Genomic DNA, 24829 nt, shown 5'->3' with positions numbered 1-24829 from the left:
AGTGGCATACAGAGTCTCCGTTTATCTGTAACCCAAATAACCCCCCACCCAAAAACCAACCTAACCGCCCAAACAACCCCCGCCGCCCCCCCCCCCCTCCCTCCCTCCACGGCATGTTTTAAGTCTTCTTCCCTTTTCCACAGAATAGAAACGTATATTCTGCATCTTTTTGACTGCAGCATCAGACGGGTGCCCCCGCTAGAATACAGACCGGGGTTTCCCGCCTCTTCCAGCCTCAAGTTGCCGGGTCCTTCAATACACCCAGCACAGGAACAGGTAACTTCTATTTACCCTGACCCCCTGTGGTCCTTCCAGCCACTTTAGGTGCTTACTTGTGTTTACTATAAGTACCCAAGTATTTACAAAGCTCATTTCCTGTGTGTCAACCCTTTCTTTGTCCCTTCTCTTTCCCTAGACACATGTTCCAGGCTCAAATGGTACCAAGTACACTGGGACCCACGCCATTACTCACGGAGGGCTACTAACCACTTCCACCTCCTTTAAGCCAACCCTTTCAGGTCAGTGTATGAGTCAGTACAAGCCCGACATTTGAATATTAGCAGTTCAAAATTCTTTATGTCCAGGGGTTAACCCCGAGTTTTTTAAAAAAATCGTTTTGACACATACCAGTATCCTGGTTTTTATGACAACACCAGAGTGTTCTTGGAACACTAATTACGTCCTTACTCTATTCTCGTTTGACAGGGAGACTGGGTCTAAACCCTTGAAGAAGGCTATTTTTGACGCCGAAACGTCCTGGGACCCTCATTACATCCAGGCCAGCAAGCCCGTCCCTACAAAAAACATCTGATAAACATCTTGACGTAGACCAAAGACTTGGTTTTCTCCTCTTTGAAAGACATCCAATATACTATTTGAAATCAGTATTGGGATGATGTTTGTAAAAAAGTGATGTCTACAAATGTGATACTGTTTGTGCCCTACTATATATGTTTATTGCACTGACTTTATGTACTAAGCTCTTTAGGCACCTTCAAGTTCATGCTATGAGAGTTCTGCATTGTGGCTTTATTCTACTGTATACAGACTCCCACTTTTATATGTACACTAAATTGCTAGAAAAGTGTTGTTCTAAAAAACTATCGTAATATCATGGGTAATTCATTTCCAATTTTTTTATACTTTGTGATATTAGCTGAATAAACAAGCTAAGAGTCACATGTGTTTTTCTGTATCATTCTCTTGTACCTCTGTACTGCAGACAGCACAACTTCACAGTTTCTAGGATATGTAATATGTGAAATAAGAAAAGTCTCACAGTAATTAAAAATAAAAGATTACTGTATGCAAATATACGTGGCAGGACGCCACCCCTTAGTAAAGACCTTGGGTGTCTACCTGGACTCGGACCTCTCTATGAATAGGCAGGTCAATGCCATTGCCTCGACCTCTACCTATCACTCCAAACTAATCAACAATGACAGACCATCTCTCTCGAAGACAAACTGTCTCACCATTGCAAGAGCCATAATCGGATCCAGATTAGACTACTGTAATGCCCTCTTCCTAGGGACTTCCAACAAAAACCTCTCCAAACTGCAGACAGTCCAGAATAACGCCCTTAGGGCAGCTACTGGCATCTCCAAAAGGGAACACATTTCTGAGACCAGAAAGCAAGCTCACTGGCTCCCCGTTAAAGAGTGGATAGTCTTTAAAGCCCTCGCTCTAACACACAAGTGTGTTAACAACCGTGCACCCCTATACCTAGCTCAAAGAGTGGTCAAGCAGGTACCCACCAGAATGGCCTATGCCAACATGATCTCTGTTCCTAAGACTAAGAATACGAGCAGGAGGATCCAGCTTTCCAGTACTGGCAGCAACACACTGGAATGCCCTCCCTCCCCAAGCCAGAAAGGTTGAATCGCACCTTGCTTTTAGGAAACTAATCAAAACCCTGCTGTGCTGTTCACCTAAGGGCCTCACCCCATCAATGTGGCTGTTTTGTCATGTCATAGCCTACTGCTGTTCTGTACACTAGAAATATATCATGCTCACTGTAACCAAGAGCTAAATCATGTTCTCTGTATTAAGATCTCCACACGCAACAGTGCTTTCTCATGTTCATGCTCACTGTAACCATGAGCCAAGCATACCTATGTAACTAAGACAAATATGTGCAAACAAGACAATTTCTGCAACAGCGCCTCGATGCCTGTGGGCTGTTAGTGCGCTTTACAAATACAAATCAATAAAATTCTGAAGGTTAAAATAAATTTTTTCTTTTAAAAAAAATCACTGAATGGGAGGAAGGACATTTCATATGCAAGATCTTGCAAGAAATAGGTGGTTACAAATGTTGCAGTTAATGCAAACACCTAGAAAAGATCATTCTGGCAAATGATTAACAATTATGACGGAAAGAATAGAGCGACCCAGTCAAATCCACTTGCAGAATCTGCATGGCCATTTGGTTTATAAAACATACAGCCCATTCAGCACCAACAAACGGGAAGGCAAACACCTTCATGGCAAAGGAAAGAATATGATGATGGATTACATAGCTGAATCAAAGTCACAGAGAGTAATGTCCTACGAGTTATGTAATGCAGTATTGGAAGCTTTTGGGCCTATGACTTGGAAGAAAAACTCTTACTCACAAATAAGAAGGGTTGTAAAGTGAATCCTGCCAATTATAGATTTACACTCCTTGATATCCAAACAAAAACCTTTGCAAAGATTATGCTGGGTGATGCTACCAACTGGGCAGTGGAGCAACAGCAACATTCCATTCTGACAATCAGATTTCAGGGCAGGTACATCATAAGGCAAACAATGGTCCTAGCATGAGAGGTTGTAGGGGAAATTTTGCTAACGAGCTCATTGATGGAGAGGAAGGATAGCCCAGGGGTAACACATTTTTCTTGGAAGCAAGACAACGCAGGGCAACACAGGTTTGAATCCCGATCCCGCGCGTTATAAAAGAACAATTATATAATTGTATGCAGCTTTTTTGGGCTATAACTGCATTTGATAGGGTAACATTTATACAATGGCACAAATTTGTGAAGTGGGGTATAGAAAAAAACTCGAGAATGACAATTGCTCTTTAAGAAAATACAACAGTAAAGGTCTGACTCAACATGAAAGGTACCATGAGCCCGAAGAGATTGACAAGCAAAGGCCTTAAGCAAGGATGTGCTCTAGCACCACTGTTTTCCAATCTGTATATGGCAGGTCTAGAACAATCTGAAGGTCAGGTTTGCACCCCATCCACACATCCCTAAACTGGAACATCATGCTTAATAGCGCACATACACCAGATAACAGTAGGATTAAGGTACAACACCAACTGGACCACGGGGATCGTTTGCTGAAACCCATTACTATTCCCAAAAGCAAGATACGTAACAAAAAAAAACTTGGAATACAAATGTAATGCAAAGTATGCAGTGGTCGGTTGTTCACATTGAACAGATTCTCCTTTCTTAACTAAAAGCCACTGCTAGTGCTTACATCCACCCATCCTGCTCTTGGGCACCAACGCACATTAACACACATGGACAAAAAAAAAGCAGAATCCAGAATCTTCCATTCAACATGGACACAAACTTTGAAATGGAATGTAGCAGGCCATCACCTAGAGCGGGCAGACCTGTGCACGAAAAAGGGGCAGGGCTTAAGGGCATTTTGGCAGCAATTGGTCCAGGGAACCAGATACAGAGAACCAGTCAAGGGGAAAAGGTATGATAAGAGGGCAGAAAAGTTTATGGCAGTGTGGGTTATTCGGATGAGGTCAAGTGAGAAGGCAGACCAAAAGAGCAGGTGGAGGAAGAACAGCTGTGCGTGGGGGTATATTACAGGTGGTGTGTGCAAGGTGAGGTATTGGTTGGTTAAAGAAATTAGTACTTGGGTGTAAATGCGTGTAAGGTGAGTGAATGAGACTAAAGGACAGTGTAGGAGGTGAGAGGGTGGTTGGGAAAGGTGACAGAAAGGAATGAGACTGTAGGAAGAGAGCATAGTGGGAGAAAAGTGTAGTGTAGTAACACCTGGTGGACTAGGGAGGGAAAAGGCCACAGGAGACAAGAGGGATGGCCTTAGGTGAGCCCATTCTCCAGCATTTGAATAAAACCTTCGAGAGTTGCTGTGTTCATGAGGCCATCTGTGACAAAAGGGAGAACAGTAATGGTGTAAGCACCCAGCCCTGCCCGACTCCAGGATTAACCGAGAACCAGGGCATGCATTGACCTTCACAACCTGAAAGCACACATGCTTTATAGTACCGTGATGCACAAGAATCAATACATTAACTAGGTCTACCAGGCAGTTCAGATCTCTCAAGCGCTGTCAAAGTTTATCCTGGTTGACTAAGGTCATGCTGGAATCTATGAAGGTTAGACAGACATTTATAGATCAGGACATTAGAAATAATACACATTTAGGTCTTGTTAATTTCTAAGCCAGCCTACACAGAGCACCAATTGAATCATTATAAGAATGTTCTCATCGCCCCATGATATCAGAATGGCTTAAATTGCTCTTCCAAAAAATCTTTAATTAGGAATGGAGTAAAGAAATAGATCCCCATGTCACTGGCCAATCCCTAGAGCCCTTTTTAAAAACTGGACAGCCGAAAGCTGATTTCCTGTACTCTGGAAATGGCCCCTCCTTAATTACAAGATTGAAGTGTGCCAACTATAGGGCCTAAAAGTCCTCAAGACTCCTTAAGGGGGTCCACTAGGATACCATCAATTCCGGGGCTTCCCTTTTGAAGCCGGATTACATATAGATGTCAGAATCTCAAGTACTCAAAAGCATATCTGTGTTCCCTTTGTATCTACTAATTTAGAGTTATCCCAAAAATCCAGCAATTCTAGCTGGGTAGAATTCTCATCATGACACTTGTCAATAACTACAAATTACTGAGACGTTTCCATTTCTAGCTCATGAGATTTCTAGGAAGCCCAACAGAGGAGCTCCTTGAAGCGGAGAGTAGCTGCAACTAGGCACTGACAAAACACAGCGCTGAAGGCAGGATCCATGTTGGCAATAGATAAAAGTACTTTGGAGGGCTAAGATTCTGGTAAAAAACCATTGAGCATACCTGAAAGCAAGTACTCAAGCCAATATAAACACATCACAAATTGGATGCATGCAGCTTTTCCTACTCTTTCAAATGGGACCTCCAGCATATCTGTATGTTGTTTCTGTGATCCTAGACTCAGCCCTTAGGCTACCAGATTTGCTTTGTAGTGTTCTATAGAATTATACAGCACATCGCTGCCTTTGCATGGTGGTCTGGTGCTCTCGTGGATCTGCAAAGGAAAGTGGTGGAGGGTGGTCAGGGAGACAGAGGGGAAATGACATGGGGCCTCGGACCCAGGGGGAATTACCGGTGCCAGAATTACAGCACCGGTGGTCCGGTAATTCCGGCGCCGGCGTTCCTTTACTCCCCATTCCGGTGGACTCCACGGGAATGGGGTCCATGGAAACACTGGCACCATGCGGTAATGGTGCTGGAGTTTTCACGTCCGTCTGCGGCCGGTGGCATTAGACCCGCCAGGTCAGACTTTGCAGGTGTAACGCCACACGGCCGCAAAACTCATAGTTAGCCGGTCTGGAAAACGGTGCTGGTACGGTTTTACCGGCACCGTTATATCCAGACCGGCTAACTTGTAATGAGGCCCAAGGAGTTGTGCTTTAACTTTGGGTGCTTATAGAACAATAAGCATAAGGTGTCTGCGCAAGTGTGTTCTATTAGGTGGGTATTCACTTGTACATTGGAGGAATTGTGTTTACAGATGGGAGGCCTCAAGAGTTGACTTGTAAGGGTGTTTGATCGGTTGGTGAGGTTTGGAAGTTGATTGAAGAGATGTAGAGTTTTGAATTGTTTAGACAGGGGGATATGGTCGAGTTGGCATGTTCAGTCAGCATGTGGTGTGTGTTAGGAAGGTTGAAATAGGAGGTTGTTAGGGTGTTTCGTACGGATACCGAGATGTGAAACACAATAGGGGACAATGTACATTGTGCAGGACTTGCAATTTAGAGGGTAGCCCTGCTGTCTATAGTCTGACAATATATGGTGCAGGACATGCGGTTTGGGTAAGTAGCTCTGCCGTCTAACGTTTTAGCATGTACGGTAGGGTATGTGCGATTTATGTATGATAGCTTAGCTGACTAATGCCAGACCAGGTACATTGCAGAATGCTGTCTAAATATGGAACATGCAATGAGTAGTAAATGCAATTGAAGGGATAGCTTCCAATGAATACATTATTTCCATGTAAAGTAGGGTTTGTGATGCAAGGTAAAACGAGCAGTCTTCTATCGTGCCCTTTTGCCACTATTGGTGCCATTGCTGAATGTGGCTCTTCAATATTAGAGGCAACATTCGTGGGGCAATGGGAAAGCCAAATGCGAAAACTATGGTGTTGAAGGGTGCAAGGCAGAAGTACCCGGTTCCTGAGTGCCAGTGTGCTTGCTATGAATTTAGCAGACACTTAGGAGAATGTTATCCAAAGGGAAGAGCCCACAATCTGATAAACTACAGCACTTTGGGTCTAGTTAAACACTGTTGTAGGAGAGTGAGGGGGGCTAAAGAGAAGAGCTTTGTTGCGGTTAGTGTTGATATGCTAATGGCTAGGCCTGTGGTAACAGGCTGTCTGGATTTGAGCAGTGTAAGGGGGAGGTAATCTAGATGGTTAGTGGGGAGTTGGGGGGGGGGCGAATAGTAGGCCATGGAAGACATAACCTGCTATACCCTACACTACCACCACTGGCCTCTTGCAGACCGCCCCCATTTCACTAACTCATATTGCCAGTGTATCAGTCACCCTCTCCTCCAATTTCTCCCCTAGATCACATCCCCCTCAGGTACATTGTATCCAACGTACAGCTAAACAAGCAATGCTTAGCATCTACGAGTTTGCAGATGAGGGCAAGGGGTAGTCTGAAAACTCCAAGAACCTCCTTTAGTAAGTTGGTTTGCAGGCTGAGGCACCTCAAACCTCACTCACATGCATGGGCGCTTTGCTCAGTGGCCTGCAGGAACTTTTGCTGAGGCAGGGCAAGGAGGCCTATTTTTTTGCTGTTTCCCACAAGTCCCTTCTGCCACAGTGCAAAATGAAACAAGTAACTAGGTGTCCAGGTGGCACCAGGACTTCGGTACCAGTGATGTTGCAACACTGCAGGGGGTTCATCACTGTGAAACAAGGTGAAGAAACTATTGAAATGTAGTGTGTGGATCCCACAAAAGGGCAGTACACGGCCTAAAAGGGGTTGTAGTAGCTGCAGGAAGGGGAATAGCAGTATACAGTGACATAAAAGGGGTGTGGGTGGGGCAGAGGGGGGAAGCAGTAGAACGTACTTTTCAAATAACACTGCAATCTAGAGTTTGCAGTCTCAGGCTCCTTGCTATGTAAGGGTCTCTGGACAATTTCATTACAAAGCTGAATAAAGTGATGGAACCAAGGCAAGAACGGCCATGCTTTACTTATCCAGATTTTAAGTGTTGTTCTTCCAAGGTAGGGAGGGGATGTCTGGGTAAGCATATGCACACGGTTTGAGGTTCTCCCCACAGTTTCCTGGAGCCGGGAAGAGAATGCCTCGCCCATTAATAGCCATTTACACTACAAAGAGGTACTTCTACACACGTTGGTATGTTGACTGGGGGAACAATGTCCCACCTGTGTTTGTGTAGTCTTGAACTGGTGGTTCCAAAGCCACGAAAAGGCATGCGTTTTGGCTGTCTGAGATCTGTTCAGCAGCTTGGTAATTTTCTACTTTCTTGTGGGGCCTGCGTTAGGCATCATTTAGGGGGATAACTTTGTTTGAGCAGGTCAGCTACATTTTAGGGGGATAGTTGACTAAGGTCCGACCATGTAAGATGCAGGACGTGTGCTTTCGAGGGATAGCTCTGCCATCTATAGCCTGACCAGTTAATTTAGGTCAATGGTAAAGCTATACAGCATACCATGAGGTTAAGTGCAGGGTAACATTTTCTCATTCTTTTTAACTGGCATTTTGTATTTCTACTGGAGCACAGACTTCTTTTTAGTCAATGGTTTTTGGGGTGCACTCCTTTTGAACCTATTCTTTTGTACCGTATGGCAGCACATAGGGCACTAAAGTGCTCGAAACTGCTGCCCACGTTTGATGCAGTGTTTTTGGCAGACTTCCTTCCAGCCAAGGGTAGGATGTGGCCATATATGGTCTCCCTCTTTGCAAGCTCAATGTTAATGGAGCTGGTTTGGGCTAGGTGGGGGCTGCAGACAGGCCCAATACGCCTTCCAAACCTTGTGCGAGTCAGCTGGCCGTCAAGGGCTATGTTGCCCCAAGGGGTGTTGAATACAGGTCCCCTATGTAAGGTGTGGTCCTCCAGCCCAGAATTTAGCATATGGGGGGCAGGAGGATCTGAAGCCAATCGTCAGACTACTGGAGAAAAGTATCCAAAGAGGCCTCAGAGAGACACTAGGACTGAAATTGAGACCACTATTGGTCAAGCCATTTACCACAAGGCAAAGCTCTGCTGTTCAACCAATAGGTGAGAGCCTCCATGGTGCATTCCTTCCTTGTGCCGATATGCCTAACCAGTTTTGGGCCCTGCATCTTTGAAGTCTTCCTCCCACAGCTTGGTGGAGTGTCTGGTACTGGTGGGGACTTCTCCAGTTACTGGGAGCTTGTGCAGCCTGGTGCAGTGCATCCTATTAATGGGCCTGGGACATCGCTGCTCTGCCTGCCTCTGCCAAGGTGGTGAGTCGTGGTGGAGCCAAAGCTGTACGTCTTGCTGCCTACAGATGCAGTACAAAGACATTCTAACAGCTCGTTGTACCAGAGGTGCCCAGTGGACACCCCCAGACATTGTGGGAGTCATTGCAGAGGTGGTGGTTCATTTCCAAAAGTTCCGGAACGGAGATTGGAAGCTGAAGACCACTTTGCTCCTGCGACCACTGGATCTCCATGCTAGAAGCACCAGTCAGAGCAGTTATCCTCCATGGCCCGATTTACCAGGGGTCGTTGATGGTCTTTATCGGGATCCAAGGTGCTGCGGTTACTTACCTGTCCTTACATGCCACTATTTGGGTCTGGCCTTTGGTGGAAGAACCTGCCATCCTGTTTGGGGTCCTAACTTCCTCCTAGTTACACAGGAAATCTAAGGCACTATGAAATATTTCACTGGCTTTAGTACTACCTTCACTGAACCCCATTACTTTCTATGTGAGAACTATAAACCACATAGAAAACTAGCCCCAAGTGCCCAAAATCGGATTACTTGCATTGAACATTTGAGAACTCTTTTCCTAGGATAGGACTTTGACTCATTAGGCTAAGTGCTAGTGTTGCCTTATAACATTATAAGGTCTAGATTATACTGCCCCACTTTAGGCCATTGAAACAGCATTGAAACTAAATTCTAAAGTATTGTGGGTGTGTGTATGTTGCATTTTGAACTCAACTGATTGCACAAGTGTAGATCTGGTGATTGAACTCTTCGTATCTTTGTATTCATGCATGTGTATTGCTAAATGCTGTATTTTTTGCACATCCCTGTGAGTAGACAGTAATTTGTTTGACAAGATCGTGTGCTAGGTGCAACTGCTCATCTTCATTAATGAGGGTTTGGGTCAGACATGTGTGAAATCTTTGCAATGCCACCAAGTTTGGCTTCCTAGAACCGTATCCCAGAGGTGGTTTAAAATTATTTAAAAAAAAAAAGATAATAAACCTTGCACCCGTTAAAATCCTAGCTCATCAACGGGCTCTTACTCCTCTTATAGCTGACTGTTATAGTAACCAGTCCCCCGTCACTAACTCTGGTCAATCCCGTCCTTTGATTTCAAGGATACGAGTGTACCTAAAGTCATTGCGCTCCTTAAATCTATTAAACCCTCCAATTGTGAAGGAGATGCCTGCCAGGCTCAGCTCAGTAAAGATTGTGCCCCCCACCCTTGCCTCACTGCATATATTAATGCATCCTTCCAGTCTGGCCATGTCCCAACTGGACTTAAGGAAGCGTGGGTATGACCGCTCCTTAAGAAACCCACCCTCGACCCATCGGTCCCAGGGACCTACAGACCCATTACCGCTGTCCCTTTGCTTCTAAAAATTGTGGACAAAGCAGCTTACCTGCAAGTCCAAAAATTCCTAGAAGACAACCATATTCTTGGCCTTCGGCAGTCTGGTTTCTGGCCTCAACATGGCACCGAAACGGCACTGTTCGACCTAAAAAAACAAATGGACGACCTCAGACGCAGGCAAACCTGCGCTCCTTCTGCTCCTTGATTTATCAGCAGCATTTGACCTAGTGGACCACAAGACTCTCTGCCATCATCTCTCCACGGCGGCACATTTCTCCCAGAGGGCCCGTTCCTGCAACACCTCATTCTTACAGGAAAGTCTATGATCTGGCACCCCCCTACTTGGTCCAAAGAATTTCCAAGTCAACCTCAACCAGGCCTACCAGAATGGCTTACACAACAGAATCTCTATGCCCGAGACCTGCAGAGTTTGTGCTGGCGGTACCAGTTTTCCTACTATGGCTGCCTTGCAATGGAACTCCCTCCCCTCTCATATTAGGATGATTGACTCTCACATAGGTTATTTGTATGACCCTGCACCCTTTACATACCCCTTGCATCTTTGATGACTGTTGCTTAATTGCTTGGATGTTACCCCTACGCAATATGGGACCTTCATGAAATTGTATGATTTGCCAAATGCCTAATTTATCTATATCCCCAGGCAATATGGAAACCTTCATGAAACTATTATTTGCCAATACTTAATTTATCCATGTCTGTACTGACTGTTAATCAGCCACTCGCCTGTAATGTTACATGCGAAATGCACAAATCACCTATGTTACATCCATTTATTCGACCACCTATATTGTAACCAAAAAAACTTTACTGTTGGGCCGCATTCGTTGTAACACTGAATAAGGCCTACTTACATTCGCCTGTAATAGCGCCTCGATGCCTGTGGGATGTAGTGCGCTCTACAAATCCAAATAAAGAAATAATCAGCCAGCTTTAAATCGCTCTACACCTACAAAGGAAACCATGACAAAACGTGCAGCACTAATGGCAATCGCATATCCTGCTTAGCCACTTACGGTACCATTTCTCACTGAGCAGACACTTTCAAAGTTCTCTGCTGCAGTCACCAATATAACCAGAGGTCACAGTGGCCACTGGTCACCCATCTGTGGCCTGTTCCCAAGCTATGGAACACTGTGAAAGGCTTCAAATGTAGCATAAGCAACTAGAGAAGGCAGCCTTAATAATTCTGAATATGGGCATATCCTGCAATTGTTCCAGACTGTAGCACTTTCTGCAACTAATGTATGCTTGATAAAGTGCTCCAGTTGAGGTGATCAGAGGCCATGGAACCCATCTCAGCCATAGGGCATGACCAACTTCCAGTGGAGACAACAGCTCAAAAATGGGTCAAATATGGTTATGTTTTCTAGCTGCCAACTCCCATCAATGGGCGAAAGGATGCTTGTGACCCAACCTTAGCTTGCATCCCAGTTACATTAAAGAGCCCCATTAAAAGACCCCTACACTCCAAAGGCAAAAGAATAGTGCAGAAAGAAGCTCAACCCGTTAGCACATATAACAATTGGACTAAACAGACTATTCCTGGGTCAGTATTAGCTATCAGCACATGGCACATAGGGGTAAAGTGAGGGTAGCGTATGCATAGGTATTGCCCCCCTGGAGAACACGTGCAGAGAAACCAAATAGCTGGGTGGGGAAAATAAAATGTACAAGCACGACTTCAGATACAAATTTTGGGATTTCTTTCAAACTATGAATGTTCCCTTTCACAAAAAAAAAATTGGAAATTTAAAAAGGTGCATACTGTAGTCGTTAGCTTCTGAGTAAACAAACATTTGGCAAATAATCCTGGTCAGATTAGGACCCGCGAGTACGGGATAGATCCAAGAATTGAAAAAGCCATCTACAATGGTTGCACAACCTATGACGGCACCTGCATTTGGTAAGGATTTCTTTTCGGCTAGATAACTGGTAACTATCTTAAATACAAGATATTATCAACATAAAATGTCGCAAAGAATTACCTCTTCATCTGCAAGGCCCTCTTCTTCCATGGCCAACTCCAGCTTCTTTTGTCTATATGTAAAGAGAAATAAAATCTATGACCATTTTAAGTTCAGATTGGAATTATCAGCAACAAGCAAATGGTCCTCATTGTTTTTACTTCAGGTTTACTTTTTTAAAAACTATTTATTAAACTTAAAACCACTGGTCCATAAAAAATAAAATTACCTAAGTAACACATTCCATATAAACAGCATATCATGTATACTATTTAATTCTAATTACAATTAGCACCCTGGAGGGTGGAGCCTTGGGCCTCCCAGCCAATCACAGAACTCTACCTTTACCTCATGCACTAGAACTCCCCAGAGCAGTGGGAGGCTGCCATTCACCACCACCCGCCAAGGGCAGCAGGTAAGTCCTCCCCAGTCCCCTCTTATCACCTCCCCCCACCCAAACCCCTGCCCCACTACCTAGAGCAGTTTGGGCTGGACTGCCCCTTTTGGGGTAGGACCAAGCCTGATTTGCATATGTTTTTTTCCCCCCTTCTGTAATGGCTTGGCAGGCTGAAAAATGATGGTCTGGAGGGTTGCCCAGAGCTTTGCCTGTGGTTATGATTAATTCAAAACCTTCCAGCCATCACCTGTTTTGCCAAAGTCACCCCGAGTAGGACGGGTATGCCCAGACATGGGTCCTGAGTCTGCCGGGCCTAGAGACCCAAGCTACTCCTCACTGACGACGCCCAACAAGGCTGAAACATGTCTGGGGATGCTTGTGGTCTCGTGCAGAAGGGATGTGACCTAGCAGTTCTGGCTGGACTGCCCCTTTTGGGGTAGGACCAAGCCTGATTTGCATATGGTTTTTCCCCTTCTGTAATGGCTTGGCAGGCTGAAAAACGATGGTCTGGAGGGTTGCCCAGAGATTTGCCTGTGGTTATGATTAATTCAAAACCTTCCAGCCATCATCTTTCTGTTTTGCCAAAGCCACTACCTAGAGCTGCCTGGTCCCTCGCTGGCGCCTGGAACCTTTAATTTCCGGCACTTTGCTGCCACAGCAATGACGCCCTTCTCCCTCGACCATGACGGCCATCTTGGTCGCTTTCTTTTTAAGTTGAGAAACTGCAACCCTGCCGTTTCTCAACTAAAAAACCTATTAGCACTTCAGTAAACATGTAAGCATGCTGGGGTGCTAATCGCAATAAATCCCTCCGGACAGGGGAGAATTTTACGCCCCGACGGGAATGGCACCCCCCCGTCGGGGTGTATTGCTTAATTAAATCTTGCATCTACCAGGATACAAGACAAATATGAAAGCAAGAATTTACAAATTGGTACTGCTTATCAAAAACACCAGGCCTATATTGAATCGTTAAACTATAACAAATTCAATTGAATTTGGAGCACGTATGCACAAGTTAACAACATTCTGGTTCTTGACCTCCTCTCTGAACACGGAAGATATTTAACTACCCCAAATGTAATATAGGAAAAACTATCTGCACTAGAATAATACTTCAGTCAAACAACAAGATTTTTAATTATTGGAGTCAATACCATCTGCTCGCTTTAAGGGAAAGATCAGGAGGAAGTGTACCAAATCCTCTTGAGTATAACAAGGCAGAGGTATTACTGCTGAACACATACCAGCATGCTGTTAGGGAGAATTCTCTTCTAAGGCTAATTTCCCTTACCTATAGAGTCCCCCAGCAGCTTTGCTGGATTTGAGGGGTTTATTTTTTATTTTTTTCTCCTGCTAAGAGTGAGACTCCTTTTCCCCACTCTTAGACATGTTGCTGATGTGTGTTTTAGGCTATTTGTTGTGCTTATGGACTATGGGGTTTTTCCTCACCCTCATAGGCATCATCTTTTTACATGTGTGTTACACAGCACCCTCAGTGCAGTAACACAGGGGTGTCACAGTGACCCCCAAACATAGACTCCATACTCTGGGACTGACTATCATCTCCCAGGGCATGTAAAGTACCCATTGACTTTACTAGTCAATTATGAAAAAAACAGTACAACCCATCTTACTATGGAGGTACTGGGAAGGGTTAATAGTTTTTCCCCCTAGAGTTCATATTCGAGAGGGTACTGTCCAGTCCCTCTCTCCAAAGTTTCTGGCTGGTGGCAGTGGTTACTACTGTAAATATTCGACGCAAATATTTCCCTATGGGATTTTACCATTGTTCGAGGCTACCACTTTTACTGACAGCCTCTAACAAACGGCCGGTTTATTTTATTATTAACTGTACTCCGGTAGGTTTTTATTGCCAGATCTTTGATATTATTTCTTTCTTGTGTCTTTCTCTGAAATCTTAACCCGGGTCGGGGATCCTTTGTTAGTCCTTTTGGCTGGCATCTGCACAGAAGCCCTCCTCTCGGCGCCACAGAATCTGGGGTAGACGATGTGTGGAAGGGGGAATAGGCACCCTGGACAGGGTTACCTAGACAACCCAAGTCGCACTCTGCCCTGATAGGCTGGGGGGTTATCCCGCCAGGATAGCCACCCCACTGTGGGAGTGACAGCTAGGCTGTATGAATGGGAGTTTTTCTGCATAAAAGCAGGACTGTGAGGACTGGAGGACAAGACGTCGCCACTGAAACTAAGAAACCCGAAGAGGAGAGAAGCTGAAGACATCTGCAACGACTGAACCACCGGTGAAGCCATGCTGCAGATCCTCACCACTTTTCTCCAACAACTTGAGAAGATCCTCGCCTGTAAGAGTCTTCTTTCCTTAAGCTGGTGGGGCCAACCAGTTCGCCAATCGCCTTCCAGTACCTGCCTTTGTCGAATCGCCAGTGTCCTGCACTCGGAGACGGGATAGCCAGGCACACGGGTGCCTGGCTATCCGTCCACCACAACTGTGATTTAAAGGAGCGTACCTTTTATTCGTTTTGGCAGCACCGCGGCTGACTTCATCCCTGGGCAGTGAAGTGACTCGAACCTTCCTCCACGACGAGAGCCTCTCTTCCTCTGCTGGATCTCCCAAACTGCAGGAACTGCCAGGAACTACTGCCACCGCAGGAGCCTCTTCCACTTTTAAAGGTACATTGTTCCGCCAGGCCTCCCGTTTCGTTGGGTACTGCTAAAGGTGTTTTAAATCCTTTACTTACCTACTGAGTTGGCCGCCCCTATCGTCTAACATTGTCTTTTACCTTCTGCAACCGCCTTTTCAAATCGTTAAACAAAGGCTTGACTGCAGCTACTAGAACAGTTTGATCCGGGGCACTTTGCCTTGTACCACTGACTCTGGCACAGGCCTATTGACCCTGGCTAAATATGTTACAACTCCCTTCTCTAGATTGCTTTTCACCAAGAAATGTGTAGGTGCACCTAAATTCTTATATAACCACATTTTCCTTCCCCTCTTTAATATTATGAAGTGCCATTTTGCTTGGTTTTCATCTAAGTATTGCTTATGCTAAAGTGCTGCCTTGCCTAACTTGTTCACAATCAGCTTGGGAAGTATTGCTGGTGTGTTAAAGAGTCTAATCCTGTATAACTTGCTCTTTCCCTCCCTTTGAGATATTGTTAGAGTGCCATTTTTGCTTAGTTTACACTGTGCCGTTTTGCTCAGTTTTCACCCTTGGTCAAACTTGTCTACAATTTAAATAGGGAGTTGTGTATACTTTTCTTGACTGTTTTAACTTGATTTAATAATAGTGATCTGTGTGATGAATTTAAGAGTGTGTAAAATAAATATATATTCTTTTTGATACAAAGCTTTGGTCAGTGTTTCCTTGTTCCATAGCATTGTAGTCCTATTGTGTAAACCCTGAATACTGCTCATCTCCCTCTTGAGTTAGGTCTGACTGCTCAGCCACATCTACCAACTAAATCTGTGTGGTACAGACTGATACCAAAGGGGATTTATTGCATATACCTGTAGTCCTAATCTTCTGTAGTGCTCCCTAAGGGAACTGCATAGGATGCTGCCTAACACGTGCATTGAAAGTTGGCAAAGGTAATATACCCAGGCACAGTTGAATATGATGTGCCCAAATTGGTGTGGTTCAAAACGGTCAAGCTATGGTTCGAAATCTGGGTTTTTGCACCTCAGGGTAGGCTGGATAATAACTTGAGTTTACCATGGCTCTCAGACACAGTTTGAAATTGAGGGAAGCTGGGAAAGAGTTAGCTCCTACTTGTAGCTTACAACAGCCTGGTTAGCTTGATAACAAAAGCTACCAGGAGCTACTTTGGCTCTCCAGGCTAACAGATGCTGAACAAACACCTATGTGAATTAACTGTGTGCATTTGAAACAATCTAAAAAAAAAAAAATCCATACACCATTTAATGCATAAGGGGTCATAGATAATGGACAAAATTAGATGTTTGCATCTTATGTGGAAGTTACATTTGTGGAAAGCTAAGCACTAGCTCCTCGTTCCTCCGTGGTAGCTCCTAGTCACTGCAGGATACTGTGATTGACTCCTATGGAGTTATCACAGAACCCCTGCCTAAGGTCTCCTCCTAGGTGGCATGGGGAAGGCAGCCGCTAACAGATCGTAACCCTAGCGGGTGGGGTTAGCCAGGAGGATCACGACCTGTTATGCTTGATTCAAAATGGCACGGGCACGCAATGCATTCTGGGAGCGCTCAGAGTCATGTTGGATATTTACTTCATACCGCAGTGAAACGCTGCACACATTTTGCTGAGTGTTAGATTCACAATGCTGAGACAAACATGCTTTTCCAAACCTGGTATGCAGTCAAGGCCATTTCTGCTGGGAAAGCTAACGTTGATATGGCTTGCTACTGTTGTCCGTGGAGCGTGTTTTTAGAGCAGGGAGGCCCTGCGTTCCTTGAGGGGAGCTCTCGATTGACCCAGCTGGCAACCGACGGCTGTTCCTGAACTGCGCAAGTGGAATTTCCAGAATGTTCGAGAATTAACTCCCCTTTGTGGAGTGTGTATATATGTGGAGGCACGGAGGGGGTCAGGTGAGACTTCAGCCATAGAAGGACGCTTACGTCTGGCCTTCCTGTGAGCTGTGGAACTCTCGGCCTGGCTGTCCCCGGGGTCTTCCAGCCGCTTCTGGACAAGATGAGGACTTCTATTACGCTCACTGTGATGTATTTCCTTTTGACTTCTTTTGTAATGTATGACCTTACTATTTTTTTATGAGTTATTTCTATGTACTTGTAAGCTTTGAATAAATAGCCGTAAAGAGCTGATTTATCTTCTAAGAGTGCGTGGTTGTGAGTTATAGTGTGTCTGTTTTTTGTGGTTCAAAGTACTTGCTCCATAATTGCATTGATGATTTATGGTTGTTTCGTGCACTTTTCGGGGGAGAGCAGTACATGACCCCAAGGGAATAGGATGGCTCCGTTAGTAGACGCAGTATTTAACTTCTGCAGAGTGGGAGATTTCTATGGTGCCAGAATATTTAATGGCTTGTTGTCAGAGTGAGGCTTCCCTTTCCAAAACAAACCATCTTGTTGGTAGTGAAAACATGTGTACATCTCGGGAGGATAGCTCAGGGGAGAGGTGCTCACCTTGGAAACAAGACGACATGGTGCAACACAGGTTCGGTTCCAGGGTCCACTTTTAGAAACCTCTGGGTATTAAGCGCGTTAAGTAACCCATCATGGGAATATATATATAACAAAGTCGTGTTTGTGGGTTTACATGTGGCGTTCTTGGAGACGTAACTCCTCATGAACGGTGAGGTCTGGTGCAATGAATTTTGCATGGCAAATTCTTTATTTCATTGCTGAATTAATGCCACCATTTCTGGTTCGATGAGTCACCCCGTTCCCAAGATAATTCATGTTTTTTGTTTTTCAGCATTACATTTTGTGGTGTTCCACTGCCATCTACAGGTCATTTGTAAAAAAGTGTGCATCGTAGCTGAAATATGATCAACACCTGATTAACTTCTATTGCATAATTTTGTAAAGGACAGGTATGTCGCCCTCATGACATCAAATGGAATTTTGCTACAATTTGAAGATGACAGTTGAATCAGTTGATTTGAATAAGCTTCCATGTGTAGCAAAAATAATTTTCTTCTGTACTCTCTCCTTTCATAAATGCTTTAATCCCAAATATATTTTTACAGAAATGCCATGAAAAACAAAAAAAAGTTATTTAATCCCACCCAAAACAAAACATTGAAAGCTGAAACATGATAATCTGAAAAAGGAATCTCTTAAGACCATGAAGCCGATAGAATTCAACAAATATTTTCAGACAGAACAATGAAAGTTCTGAAGAACCCAAAGCAAGACTTGTTAATCAGAGAATTTGTGCTGCTAAAAAACAAAGCAACAAAACTGCTGAAGAAACTCAAGCAAGACTTACTGATCAGAGATTTAAAAATCTGAGAATTGAAATTCCGAGCAAAGCTGGGTACTAAACATTAACCCCTCTAAAATCCTTCCATAGAGGTGTATTCAATAAAGTGAATCAAAGATGAAGGCCGTATTTGTGATACAAAGGGGAAATCAGAGGATTGGGGACTTCAAGTCCAACAATGTCTTAAATACTGGGAAGAGGGGCTCAGAGGCACAAAACTGAAATATGCAGTCTAGTGGTTCTAATGACCAACACCTGAGCAGGGCATTTGAATATTTAAGGCCCCCTCAGGTGCAGGCCATTACAATAAGAAGGTGGAGTAGCAACAGGAGTTGCGAGCTGAAGTTGAGAAATGAAGATGCTGGAGCCCCCGCTGCCTTTAAAGCGGATTAGGTCCCGAGAGGGTCTTCGGAGTTGAAAATTTGAAGTACAGAGGTTGCGCAAGTGAGAAGCGTTTTTTGACAAGCTGACCCATGGGAGAGAGTCTCTCCTTATTTCGTGCCTGGTCGTGGTGCCTTGCGAGCACCGGAGTGCAGGAGGACCAAGACATGCTCCTTTCCCCGAGCGTCGCGAGCCACAGGAACACGACCAAAGTATTCAGACATTCAGGAATCAATAGAAGAAGCAGCGGTGCGAGCAGATGCATGCAAAGAGACCAGTGAGTTGATCTGTATTAGGTAACACCGGAATGCTCCATAGTTGAACATTGACCGCTAACAGATATTTTTAATACCGAACTAATGCAAGAAAGTCTAATCGGTACTACGCTCACTTTGAAGGAAGACCAGAAAGGAAAGGCTACAACTTATTGCCAAGACAAAGGGGCAATATTGAAGCAAGATTATAACCTGTAATGCCAAAGTAAAGACGGCGCAATACTTCAGAAAGCATGTAACCTACATTGGCAAAGTAACAAGAGAACAATATTGCATAAATATTGTAACCCTTATTCCCAGCGTGAGGACAAGGCAATAGTTAAGCAAGACATTAACACGCGTTACCCAATCCAAAGAGGGACATGTGTAATAAAGAGACATTGTCAGCAGTTTCTTAATGTGAAATTAAGAAATAAAGAGTGGCAGGAGAGAAGCCCTACTTGTAAGAGGTATCGAGGAGGAGTGGAATATAACCTGCATTGCATGTGACAAATCAGTGGAACAAAGCACCAATGCGTATTGTGTCCTCACAGAAGAGCTTGAGAATCTCAATGTTGTTGAAAGTCAGACTATTTTGAAAGTGTGAAGCAAGCCTCACCACAGTGTTAGGAGTTTTTATCCTGGCAGGAAAGGGATTGTTGGTGTTAGTCCTGGTAGGTTAGTGGACCAGGAAGAAGCCATTGAAGTACTACATTATGGTTGAAGGTGGTTATGGAAAGAAAGTGGCAAGGCCACTATTGCGTTTGATGAACTGTGATAAAAACCATCCTGACAAAAACATTGTTGTGAATCAAGAAGAATTGTGGAAGTGTTCATTTTCCAAGAAGGAAAAGCGATATTGACTATCAGTTTGAAGATCAATACTTTTCTTTTTGTTTTGTGGAAACTTTGACAAAATGTCAAGTTAAAGACTTTTGGAGTAAGAAGAACTTTGAGAGCAGAACTTGGCTACAAAAAATAAAAAAGCTTTCTTATTTTGAACTTTGATTGGAAATCCTGCTTTGAACCTGGGGAAGGGGACCCAGGTTACAAGGATACACAGTTTCCAGGTTTACGTTGAGCATAACGGTTATTCCTGTTAAACCTGAATTGCCCTACCACATCTTTATGAGTTTAATGTATGTATAAGTGGGAGGGACAGATTCATTTTATCAGAGTGTTTTCCTTTAGTTTTATTTTGATAGGTAGGGAAATCCTCTTTAGGGAAAGCAAGGCCGTTGTCACACCCTTGCGAGTTAATAAAATGGCTACTTGTGAAAAACCTTTACCAAGTTGTCCGCCTCGCATTTCTGACCTCTCAATACCCATGAGCTACTTTTTGTTCCTGCTTATCCAATCTTAATTTCAAGCCCTGCAGACACCATTCCTTTTCAACTCTCATCTTTGCTTTTGTTCCTCATACCAGATCTAGCCAATAGGTAATTTAGATTTAAATACCAGAGTAATTATCTCACAGCCTTTGGCTAAGAGAAATTTCACCTTGGAACTTTAGGCCATCTAGACTACTCCTTAAAAACTGCTTGCCATCGAGAGGTCCAAATCTTAATCCAATGCAACAAATGTAAATCGATAGTAAAATCATTCCCCTAGTAGTCCAACTCCAACAATAATGTGCCAAATGAGCACTACTGGGGAGACCTAAGAGCGCTTTTAAGAACAACATTGCTGACCCACAAAATCAGATGTTACCAGAGCCTCAAATCTTCGAACTATAGAGGGCAGTCGAAGACACTTGGGGGTTTGCATATTTCCTTTGCAGGTTTTACAGCATTACCTCCAGATCCTATTACTTCCACATCGGCCAAACTAAGATTCTAGTTTAATCGCACCCAAGTACTCAAAATTATCAACCTATTTTGATTTTACCTTGTAGTCTTAAAATATGCAGGGGGGCATGCAGCCACTGCATGGCACACGTATAATTAGGTTTAGATTAACAACACTTTCTTGATGCAATTATCATTCAAGTATTAAAGTTGTGCAGTAACTAAGATTATGTTTTTGATATTAGTATAGCATCGCCTGCAAATAAAAGCAGATCATTCTTTTTGCTGCAGAGTCACACAGCAAATGACTCAGCTGAATGACACTGCAAGCAATCTCACTTCTATAAAGGAAAAGGAGGGACAAGCAGACATCTCTACCTCACTCAAACCACTGGAAATATTGGTGTCACCACCAGGGCCAGACTGGACTCCTCAAGAAAAATGACCAGTATATAGGTATTGCATAGCAATCAATAATGCCGGACATATCATAAAATGTGCCAGTTCCTCCCACAGCAAGTCACATGGCACTGTTTCAGATGGAGGGCAACAAAGGCCAGGTAGGTCTCCTGCCTGCCTATAATAATATACTTTTGTAAAAGTAGGTTTAGGTAGAACACTTGGTCAACAGTTGAAATTTGTTTTTGAAAGCCAGCTTGCTAGAGTGCAAAGTCTGTTTTTTCCTAAACAAAGACCTTAGGCAACCTAGGAACACTTCCCCATTAACTGTTGGACAAAGGATTCAATAAGGAACACTGCAGATAGTTCATTGGGGCTTTCTTATGCCTTTTATAAGTATTGGGATGATCTCAACAGCTTTCTAGATATGCAGGAAAATCATGCAGGAAAATCAGATCTATTGATGCAGTTAAACAACTTCAGCATGAACGGAACCCAAATATTAGGTTCCTGTTTAAACATTTCCACAGCTAGCTTGACTTGATCAGCGCTTTAGCCACATTCTGCTTCTCTAATGAGTACACGTGAACACTAAAAATTCACTGCCCACCTTTTTACATATGCCAGTGGTCCAACTAGGTAACCACTCAATTATCCCCGGCTATCGTGCATATAACACAAAATAAAAAAGGGTGTGCCGGCTGCTTCCGTTTGATTACAATCATGTACATTGGTCTCCACCGATCAACCACCAGAACAAGGTGCCAGCTTTTTTGTAGACCTTCCCAGTTTCCCTCACATGCACATTTTATACCTTATTTATAGCTTTTCCAAACCTAATTTACTCTGCAATCTTAGGAGTGGTCACTACATCAGATGGAAATTAATCTTTCATGTTCTTGCAATCAATGTCAAACTATGCATTGACTGGAGATTCTATGCCCAATCATCCTTCTGCACTTGGTTACGCATGGTTTAATAACCTACTCCATTTCGGTAAGGAACTCCCGGTCCGGAATACATGGAATCAGAAAGACTTGTTACTTCTGTTTTGATCTCTCCCAATAGTGACATATCTTCAATCTCTTTGGCTTCGGGTAATGCTGGATCCCACCTACACAGTCAAAGAAGAACGGCACACCCCTTTTGTTGTTTGATGACGTACATTAAAAGAGGAGTAACTATGAATGGAGAGGCGAGAATCCTACGCAGAGGCGAGACTCTGATGAGAAGACATCCTGGAGAGGCAGAGCCACGATAGACCGCAGAGCCAGAAGGCTGTCGTCCAGACCAGCAAAGGAGGCCTGGGTCAAGAAGGAGACTTGGCAGGTCCCTCTTGGAACTCCCGACCTCAGTCTCTCCTTGTACCAGCATGCTCTCCCCCCCCACCCCGTGGCTTCTGGTTAACAGGTGCACAGGATTCACAATAGGTCTCGGGTTACAGCATTCATAAGAGGTCTTAGCCAGAGTTTACATTTGTTCGAGTCACCACTCTGCTAAATTGCTCTCTTCAATGTATACCTCTATCAAATACACTGCCAGATTATCAATAAATAGTTTGAAGCTGGGTGGGTTCAATTTGCCCCTGGATCGCATTATTTTTCAAATAATTCATATACATTTTGCAGTCCATCAAGGGGTGTGCAAGGGTGCTCCTTTTCGCTTTGAGGTCACATGTTCCGGAGCAGGGTTTCTTTACTCGTGCGCAGCAATAACTGAAAAACCTTTGCAGTGGCAATTCCGTTTCTGCTGTGAAATTCTTTTTTCACAGGGATGCGCTTTGGGTTATAATATTATTATTGTCCAGCACACTAACAAAATAAACCTCATTGATCACTAAAGAGATCTGTAATGTAAGGCCCAGCTACACACAGATCTGCAATACAATCAAGCGTGTAGGCTGGGACTGTTCCCCACCAACATTTCATCCAGACGATATCCTAGTGGCGAAATTAAAACATGGTACACTGCCTGACCTCCAAGTTCGGGACTAAATCCTCAACTTGTCTTCCTGCTGAATCAGGGTGGCCCCATACCTGCCCCTAGGAACAGGGTGGAACTTCAGGACCATTTGGTGCAGCCATACACTGGCCATACACTTTGTTCCACAAACGCTCACCCCAGTTCTTACTTCCAAAGAGGGTTCTCTCTTGCGGCAAAGCAGTGAATCTTACCCAATGGTTTTTTTTTTCCTAGGCTGGTCTCAAGGCGGTCACACTGTCCATCCCTTCCAAAGCTGAAACTTAGCTTCACAAACGTAGTCTTGGAGATCTTCAGGGTGTCGGCCACACTGCAGATGAAATGGAACCTAAACATTTCCCCTGTAATTTTCTCTGGTAGCCAAGTCAAAGTGTAGTTTGTTTCTTGTGTAAGGCAGTTTGGTGGTAGGCGGGAGGGCCTTAAGAAGCAATGTCTCTGGGAGCTTTCTAGGACCCATTCCCACTAAGAGCTCAATAAATAACGCACCACTCAAATGCAAGTGAACTATGACAAAACTGAATGGAGCTGCCCCCACTTCACTACTGTAGCGTCGCCATTTTTTTCTACAGGTACAAATACTAACTTTGAGATCAGTGTCCTTACTTGCCGGAAGCCTCGCCCAATTGTTAGGAAAAATGTCTCTTTTGGCAACTTTCCCCTACATATTTCTATGGACCCCCAAACTTGGTTGTGTTTTTTAACCAGTCCTGACTTTTACATGGAAGTGCACTTCCCTGGCCTTTTGCTCATTTTGTCATGGGGAAACTGATCAATCCTTCAGACTATCAGTACTGGAAGTTTCCCGTTCAGGTAGTTTTTTAACAGTGCACATAGCATCTTACAATGCAGTGCTGTGTGGATACTTTTGTATCACCCTAGCATCTTACAATGCAGTGCTGTGTGGATACTTTTGTATCACCCTAGCATCTTACAATGCAGTGCTGTGTGGATACTTTTGTATCACCCTAGTCTTTTACACTTGGGATTTCTGGCTACTCTTGTATGTGCCTAAAGATAAGCTGGTGGTAGCAAACTTTTTTACCAGGTTGATTTCTAGTGTGCACATTGGCATTTACCGCGTCTGGCTACTAAATGTGGCTAGTGTCCTAAAATGGCCACAACATGAGATTTTCACTTATTCTTTTGCGATACTGTTTGGTCTTCATGCCTTCTCTGGTCAGGAATTGCCATGCAAGGCCATGCACTTGCCCGGGAAATCTGCTGTTTTTTGCAGCCTAGCAATGTCTTTGTGCGTGCTTGGCAAAGGAAGGGGATGGGACTGTCTGGTCCCACAGCACATCCGTGGTGCCTGAAAGTCTGAGGGTGGGACATGAGTAAAACCCACAATGGTCCCTGATTGGACCACTGCTGACTGTTTGAATGGTGCAGATCCTTACCACTGGTGGGCTTGGATTTGCTTGCAGTAAGAATCTTGGATAAGAAGAGAACTCCTGCAGCCATTTTTTCAGATCAGCGTTGGAGCCAAGTAACCGGTGTATAAAAACAGCTGACTGAAGATCTGTGGACGACTCCCAAAGAGACTCAGAATCCCATCCTGTGTTTGGCCTGGGGAAGCCCTGCTGGACTACCTGATCTGCGAAGGCCCTAAGCAGTGCTTCAACCCTTGGAGTGGAGGAACCAACCAGTCTTAATGCATTAGAGGATCAAGTCGTCCTGAGCCTTCCCTGGACCACCCAGTGGAC

General features: G+C 44.2%; 1 protein-coding gene and 1 long non-coding RNA gene across 7 annotated transcripts in view; one reads left to right on the top strand and one right to left on the bottom strand.

Moving 5' to 3' along the window:
* Window positions 1-24829, bottom strand: part of STK38L (serine/threonine kinase 38 like) — a 419201-nt gene that overhangs the window by 336489 nt on the left and 57883 nt on the right. For all 6 annotated transcript variants that reach the window (XR_011281744.1, XM_069628096.1, XM_069628095.1 and 3 more), the window contains one exon: window positions 12044-12095. Coding sequence is in view for 2 of the 6 variants with exons in the window: in XM_069628096.1 (XP_069484197.1) it covers window positions 12044-12095 (52 nt within the window). In the remaining 4 variants the exon portion in view is untranslated. The remainder of the gene's footprint in view (window positions 1-12043; window positions 12096-24829) is intronic.
* On the top strand, window positions 148-1179 carry LOC138512929 (uncharacterized). Its single transcript, XR_011281620.1, has 3 exons — window positions 148-276; window positions 416-518; window positions 706-1179. It is a non-coding gene; the product is annotated as an uncharacterized lncRNA (long non-coding RNA).

This window comes from Ambystoma mexicanum, chromosome 12 (assembly GCF_040938575.1).
Source record: "Ambystoma mexicanum isolate Mex_15411 chromosome 12, UKY_AmexF1_1, whole genome shotgun sequence".
Lineage (NCBI taxonomy): Eukaryota > Metazoa > Chordata > Amphibia > Caudata > Ambystomatidae > Ambystoma > Ambystoma mexicanum.
The sequence above is the reverse complement of the archived record's forward strand: the minus strand, read 5'-3'. Positions and strand labels throughout refer to the sequence as shown.